We start from the raw sequence: 7,457 nt of genomic DNA, 5'->3' as shown, positions 1-7,457 counted from the left end.
AGAGAGCTTTACCATTTATATATTGGAGGGAGGTCACACTCTGAAGGAAACTCCCCTTTCAACTAACTGGTGATCAGATCACAAGATGGAAGTTATTACACAGTGTCTACCAAACCCCTGAGAATTATAGCCTCACCAAGTTGACATAGAACTTAACCTACGAAATGCTTTATGCATCCTCCTAGGTGCCTCCACAGCACCTTGTGCTTCCCAATCACAGCTCTCATTGCTTGTAATTAAATTGCCTGATTTCCTGTCAGTGTATCTATCAGCCTAAGTTCAAAGGAGACAGCAACCGGTGACTGCCTTATTCATTCCTTAACCCTATCTTTTAGCAATGTGCTGTGCCAGGCATATTCAATAAACAGTTGTGAAATAGTGAAATAAATATGGTAAATGGTGTTAGAAAAGAGCTGAAATAGTACTTTGTATACGGATTTATTTTTTTAAATCTTTATAGGCAATGTATATATGCATACTATATTACATTTTGAGCCCTTGAGGTGCTGTAGGATAAGAACTGTACTAGTACCTCAAGGTCACCAGTTCAAACCCAGCAGTCCCTCCCAGAAATCCTACACATAGTTGCTTTAAGTCAGAACTGACTTGGCAGCACACAACAACAACATGCCATATTTTATATTGATCATTATATTTTACGTTTCTTTGAAAGTGATACAGGCAAGTCATTTTTGCCATCTGTGACAAACATTTGTTCAGTAAAACATTTCTCAGTGTTACAGGACTTGAGAGGATTTGATGGAGTCTCCAAAATCAAAAAAGGCAAAAATAGTTGTCCAGGGTCTTCAGGAAAATATCTCCTTAGAAACATTTCTCTGTGAATCTAAGAGAATGCATAATATTCAGGGGAAAATGATCACAGGATGATATATAAGATGCATCATATTATATATATTATTATATATTACATAACCTACATATAAAACTATATAAATCTGTAACTATGTATATAATATATGTAAACTAACAATACTCCTGAGAATGTTAACAATGGTTACTTCTGGGCTAGGATTCAAAGTAACCTTTACATTCTTCTTTTTAATTTTTCTTCTTAATTTTTATAATGAATGGCTATCAGTTTTGCAAAGCAATCCAGTCATTTTTCAAAGAAAAAGTTTTTCCTCCAAAATTATCTTCCCTTAGCCTTCATTATATTGAACTTTCACTGTGATTTTTTTTTTTTTTCCTTTCCTTTCTCAATAACCTCTTGTCTGTGGAAATATTAAAACAATTCTCATACTATCCTGGTTTTTCACTGTGTGGTCAGTTTCAGAATCCTATTTCCAGTTTGGGGTGTCTATCATTAAACAAAGTATATAGGATTCTAATGGTATTACTCTGGTTTCTTCCTGATCTTAATAGATAATGCATCATTTCTACTTGGTGTCCTACCTATCACCCATCAAGACAGTTGGAGTCACTTGGTACACATTTGTTTCTCTCATTACTGTCTAATTTCCTATCATCTTTGTATTGTCCATTACACGGAACATAGTGGTATTCAATAAATATTTGTTAACCTAAAGGAAGAGCAATCATTACCCAATAGGGTCTCTCTATATATGATGAAGGGAGAAAAGGGAGTGAAAGAGGGATGAAGTAAGAAAGGGAAATTCTAAGAGTTAGGAGTAAGGGCAGGAGGCAGATTAGCATGTAGACATCAGGGCATAAACTATGCAGTTTGGTTTTCCACCTCTTCTGCTCTTCACCTCCCTCAATAAGAATTGTGTGTCCTGTCCTTTTTTGTTTCCTGGGTCTGCTTCCATTTGTGCATCTGTAGGTTGCCGCCATCTTTCTCTCCCTGTCTTGACCTACTTTTGCCAGCCAGTTCAGTGATGTCTGTGCATTTGGAAGAGTTGATATACAGTGGTAGCAGTACATACCTGCAGCCTGAAAGACAAACATACCAACAGACGCTGTAAGGAACCTGAAAAACAGGCTCAAACTGATAGGATGGCCCCAAACTCAAAGGCAGACAGATAACATGGCAGCAGCCACACGTTTCACCAGGAATGGAAGTGGATATGCATTTCCACCTGATTTCCTTATTATTTCAGGTGGTTAAAAGAAACTCTTGAGCCTGGTATAGGTGTTTATGTATCTCAACCAGGACAAGCAGGACAAGTAGGCCCAACTTCTATTGTGGGCAGGCAGGGCCACCTTGATTCATTCTAACGCTCCTTTTGTGACCTCATTCCATGACCTTGGTTCCAGTTGTCACCGTGTGACTGTCCGCAAGAGATCCTATTTCAGCTCCCAGGATCCAGAGGGCCCAAGAGCCCGGATCCTTCACAGACTTTATTTTGATGGTGCTTTCGGGATGAACCCTCATCAGATTGGAAGCAAAGCCTTGAATCGGAGCCGTGGCCTATCTTGACGTCCACCGATCACAGCTTATGGGTTTTGGGTTCCTTATTTCCATTGAACTCATGAGCAGCTTCGAAGACTTGTTAGTTAGTGTCCAGGGTATCCAGCTGCTGTTTCTAGAGCACCACAGAAGCCCATGGTAGTTTCTCTTCTGCCCACAGGCAATGGATACCAGAAACCCCTCCGCCCTGGAGCTGCCCAAGCTACTGAGCCAAAGCACAAGGCAGGACACCTGGGCTCCCAGAGTACGAGAGAAGAACGTGCTGAGCAGCACCGCGGCAGCCCAGACCTTAGCCAACGTCATCCGGCCTTGCTATGGCCCCCATGGGCGCCAGAAATTGCTGGTAACTGCTACAGGAGAGACGGTTTGCACCGGCTACACCGCGGCCATCCTCAGAGTCTTAGAGCTGGAACATCCGGCCGCCTGGCTCCTCCGGGAAGCAGCCCAGACCCAAGCTGAGAGCAGAGGCGATGGCACTGCCTTCGTGGTCCTCCTGGCAGGAGCCCTGCTGGAGCAGGCCGAGCTCTTGCTGAGGGCTGGCCTGCCCCGCGCACAGCTCCAGGAGGCCTATGTAGCAGCCGCCACGGAGGTCCAGGCTACACTGCCCTCCTTGGTGATCCGATCTCTGGGTCCTTTGGAAGACCCCTTTTGGGCCCTCTATTCTGTGATGAATACCCACACTCTGTTCCCTACGGGCTTCTTGACCAGGTTAGTGGCTCAAGCATGCTGGGCCACCAGGGAGCTAGATGGACACTTTAACCCAGAGCGCCTCGGCGTGTGCACACTGCGCGGAGCCACACTGGAGGACTCGTGCCTGCTCCCAGGGCTGGCTGTGGCCGGGAAACCCTGCGGACAAATAACCGTGGTGTTACGAGGCGCCAGGATCGCTCTGTTTGCCTGCCCCTTTGGCCCAGCCAGTCCAAATGCTCCAGCAACTGCCCGTCTCTCTAGTCCTGATGACCTAATGAAATTCAGGAAAATAAGTGAACAATTGATAGAAGAGCAGGTGTCCCATCTGGCAGCTATGAATATTAATGTAGTGGTGGTGTGGGGGGAAATCGATGAGAAGGCCCTAATACAAGCCGATAGGTTTGGAATCATGGTGATTCAAGCCAAGTCCAAGAGGGAGGTGGCACACCTGAGTGAGGTGTTGGGCACACCTTTGCTGCCTTATTTGCTTCCTCCCTTGGTGCCAGGAAAGTGCCAGAGGGTCTATGGACAGGAGGTGGGAGAAAGTTTGGCTGTGGCATTTGAATGGGATTGTCCAAACACACCTGCTCTCACCTTGATCCTCAGGGGGCCCACAACTGAGGGGCTAAGGGGTACAGAGCAGGCTGCTTACCAAGGGATTGATGCCTACTTCCAGCTGTGCCAGGATCCCAGACTACTTCCGGGGGCTGGGGCTACAGAGATGGCTCTGGCTAAAATCCTCTCAGAAAAAGGAAGCAAACTGGACGGGCCTGGTGGTCCTGCTTTCCTAGCCTTTGCCCAGGCCCTGATGTCTCTTCCTGAAGCCTTGGCTGAGAATGCAGGCTTAGCTGTTACCAATGTGATGGCAGAAATGTATGGAGCTCACCAAGCTGGGAACTTCCTTATAGGAATGGGTACAGAAAGGGTAATAGATGTGGCCAAGGAGCAGGTATGGGATACCTTTAGGGCCAAGTCTCAAGGACTTAAAGTGGTAGCTGATGTAGTGAGACAGCTTTTGACTGTAGATGAAGTTGTAGTGGCCAAGAAAATCCCCACTCCACAGGAGGACTTGAGTTCTAATTCTAAAAAGGCAAAGAACACCCATCTCTTGTGAAAAAAAAAAAAAAACATCTTTGGCGTTAATAAGTAGCAACAGCCTCAATAAAGTGGGGATTGTCTTGGAGTGCACAAGTGTCCCCAAATGAATGTTTGCCTGATTTATTCCCTCCATATTCAGTATTTTTAGAGTAATTTTATTTTTAAGGAGAAATGCTACCTAAAGGAATGGAAAATAACAGTGCTTTTCACTGATTTAATTTCTTTTCAGATTGTTCTCTTTTATTTCCTATATTCTATAGATTCTGTTCCTTTCCTAAAATAAGAACTTGATTTCCTAAATTTCTTAATTGTGTGCTTGGGTTTTAGGAATGCAAAGGGAAGTGTAATAATATCTTCCCAACCATCCAAGGAAGAGCAGTGCATGACGTTCTAGATGACAGAAGTCAGAATCATTCTGGTGGTGATTTTTTGGAGGCAAAAAAAAAAAAAAAAAAAGGAATGTATTTTGAAGGCCAAAACTAAAGAAGAAAGGGAAGAAACTGGAAGGCAGAAATACAAGTTTTTGTTTTTAAGTATCCTTGGGGTAAAGAATAAGACAAAGAAAAATGAGCATATATAGATGTGGAGAAGGCTAAGAGGCATCTGGTACAAGGAAATTAGGGTCATATTTGGATACCTTTAGGCAATAAAACGGAGCTCTGGTAGTGTGTTAGTTAAGAATCGGGCTGCAAACCTTAAGGTCAGCAGTTCAAAACTGCCAGCTTTCTGCGGGAGAAAGATGAGGCTTTTTGCTCCCATAAAGATTCACAGTCTTGGAAACCCTGTACAGGGTCGCTATGAGTTGGAATCGACTTGACACACATCACCACCACCGCCAGGCAATAAAGGAGCCCTAGTGGCACTGTAAGATCTGCAGTGACCTGCTAACTGTAAGGGTAGCAGTTTGGTCAGAAATTCACCAACCACTCTGCAGGAGAAAGACAAGACTGTCTGCTCCTGTCAAGATTTAATAGTCTCAGAAATCCAGTGTCATAGGGTCGTTATGAGTTGGAACCCATTTAATAGCAGTGGGGTGTAGGTATTAAAGAGGGGATTTAAGCAGGACTGAATAGGTTCAGCACATATGAGTATTACCCAAAGCTCTTCCATTCTAACCTTCCAAGTTAGTCTGCCTCTTAGGAAAAGAACAGAATCTAGGAGGAGAATCTAGGAGATGGAAGCTGAAATCTCTTAAAATCATAACAAAAAAATATTTGGGGAGAGCCAGACACATGAAATAAATGTCCTAGAGTGAGAATATTAGAGGCAAAAAAAGTCAATTTGCAAGCATTCTGTTCAAACTGCGGGTAAATATAGTCCTGAAAAGTATTATTATTATTATTTTTTTAAAGGAACAAAGGATGATGCATTTAAGTATATCAACTTATTCTTACTGATACTAACTTATAAAAACATTTATATGTCTTATGATCTTCATTTGTTTAGTGAACTTAACTGTTAGATGCCTGTTGACCTCGCAACTCATGGGGACCCACAAACAAAGGGACATTGCCAGGTCCCGTGCCAACTCCAGGATTAGTTGAGGATCCGCCTGTTGCGATCCACAGGGTTTTCATTGGCTGATTCTTCGAAGTAGAGCACCAGGCTTTCTTCCTAGTCTTATCTTACTCTGGAAGCTCTGTTGAAACCTGATCAGTGTCATAGCAACACACAGCTCCCACTGATAAATGGATAGTGGCTATGCATGAGATACATTGGTCAGGAATTGAACCTGGGTCTTTTCACATGGAGGGCAAGAATCCTACCACTGAATCACCAGTACATCACACTGAACATAACTCAGTGCTTTTATATTTCTCACCTGCCTTCAATTTCACTTCTTTTATAAAATCTTAAATTCCATAAAAGTAATGATGTCAGGAAGGACCAGTGGAGGATCAGAGAAAAAGAGGAAGACCCCCCAATAAGATGGATTGGCACAGTGATAGCATCAGTGGGTTCAAATGTAGCAACAATTGTGAGGTTGGCCTGGGATTGGACAGTGTTTCGTTCTGTTGTTCAAAGAGTTGTTATGAGTCGGTACCGACTTGAGGGCACCTAACAACAACAATGATGGTATGTGCATGTGAACAGAAGACTGAAAAAAAATGAATGAATTTAAATTATGGTATTGACAAAGAATTTTGAATATGCCAAACGAACAATTACGAAAAGAACAAACAAATCTGCCTTGAAAGAAGTGTTGTTAGGTGTCATCAAGTCAGTTACAACTCACAGTGACCCTATGCATAACAGAAGGAAACTTTGCCAGGTCCTACACCATCCTCACAACTGTTGTTATATTTGAGCCTATTGTCGCTGCCACTCTGTCAATCCATTTCATTGAGTGTTTTCCTCTTTTTCACAGACTCTCCACTTTCTCAAGCATGATGTGTCCTTTTCCAGGGACTGATATCCCCCTGAGAACAAGTCCAAAGAATGAGAGATGAAGTGTTCCCATCCTCCTTCTAAGGAGCATTCTGGATGTACTTTTTCCAAGACAGATTTGTTTGTTCTTTTGTCAGTCTATTGTACTTCCAGTATTCTTCACCAACACCATAATTCAAATGCATTGATTCTTCTATGGTCTTCCTGATTTTTTGTCCAATTTTCACATGCATATGAAGTGACTGAGAATACCATGGCTTGGGGTAGGAGCACATTAATCCTCAAAGTGACATCTTTGCTTTTTAACACTGTAAAAAGATTTTTTGTGGCAGATTTGCCTAATGAAATACATCATTGATTTCTTAACTGCTGCTTCCATGATTGTTGATTGTGGAGCTAAGCAAAATGAAGTTTTTGACCACTTTAATCTTTTCTCCATTTACCATGATGTTATTTATTAGCCCAGTTGTCAAGATCTTTGTTTTCTTTCTATTAATGTGCAATCCATGCTGAAAGCTGCATTCTTTGATCTTCATCACTATTTTTAATTCTTTTCACTTCCAGCAAGCAAGGTTGTATCATCTACAGGTTGTATCATATATCACAGGTTGTTAATGAGTTTTCCTTCAATCCTGATGCCATGTTCTTTTTTGTATAATCCAACTTCTCAGATTATTTGCTCAGCATACAGATCAAATAAGTATGGTGAAAGGATAGAACCCTGACACCTTTCCTAATTTTAAACCTTTCAGTATCCATCTTGTTCTCTTCTAATGACTGCCTCTTGGTCTATGTACAGGTAGGTTCCTCACAAGTACAATTAAGAGCTCTGGGCTACCCAATCTGCACATAGTTCATTATGATCCACATAGTCGAATGCCTTTGCATAGTC

At 42.4% G+C, this 7,457-nt stretch overlaps 1 protein-coding gene across 1 annotated transcript; it reads left to right on the top strand.

Annotated features, from left to right (window-relative positions):
- Positions 1 to 2,552: 2,552 nt before the first annotated feature.
- Positions 2,553 to 4,193, top strand: LOC102839793 (putative T-complex protein 1 subunit theta-like 2-like). Its single transcript, XM_006873700.1, has one exon. The coding sequence runs from the start codon at positions 2,553 to 2,555 to the stop codon at positions 4,191 to 4,193; it is 1,641 nt and encodes a 546-aa protein (XP_006873762.1).
- The last annotated feature ends 3,264 nt before the right edge of the window (positions 4,194 to 7,457 follow it).

Source organism: Chrysochloris asiatica, unplaced genomic scaffold (assembly GCF_000296735.1).
Source record: "Chrysochloris asiatica unplaced genomic scaffold, ChrAsi1.0 scaffold00249, whole genome shotgun sequence".
Lineage (NCBI taxonomy): Eukaryota > Metazoa > Chordata > Mammalia > Afrosoricida > Chrysochloridae > Chrysochloris > Chrysochloris asiatica.
Note: the sequence above shows the minus strand (reverse complement) of the source record. Positions and strands in the feature narration are given on the sequence as shown.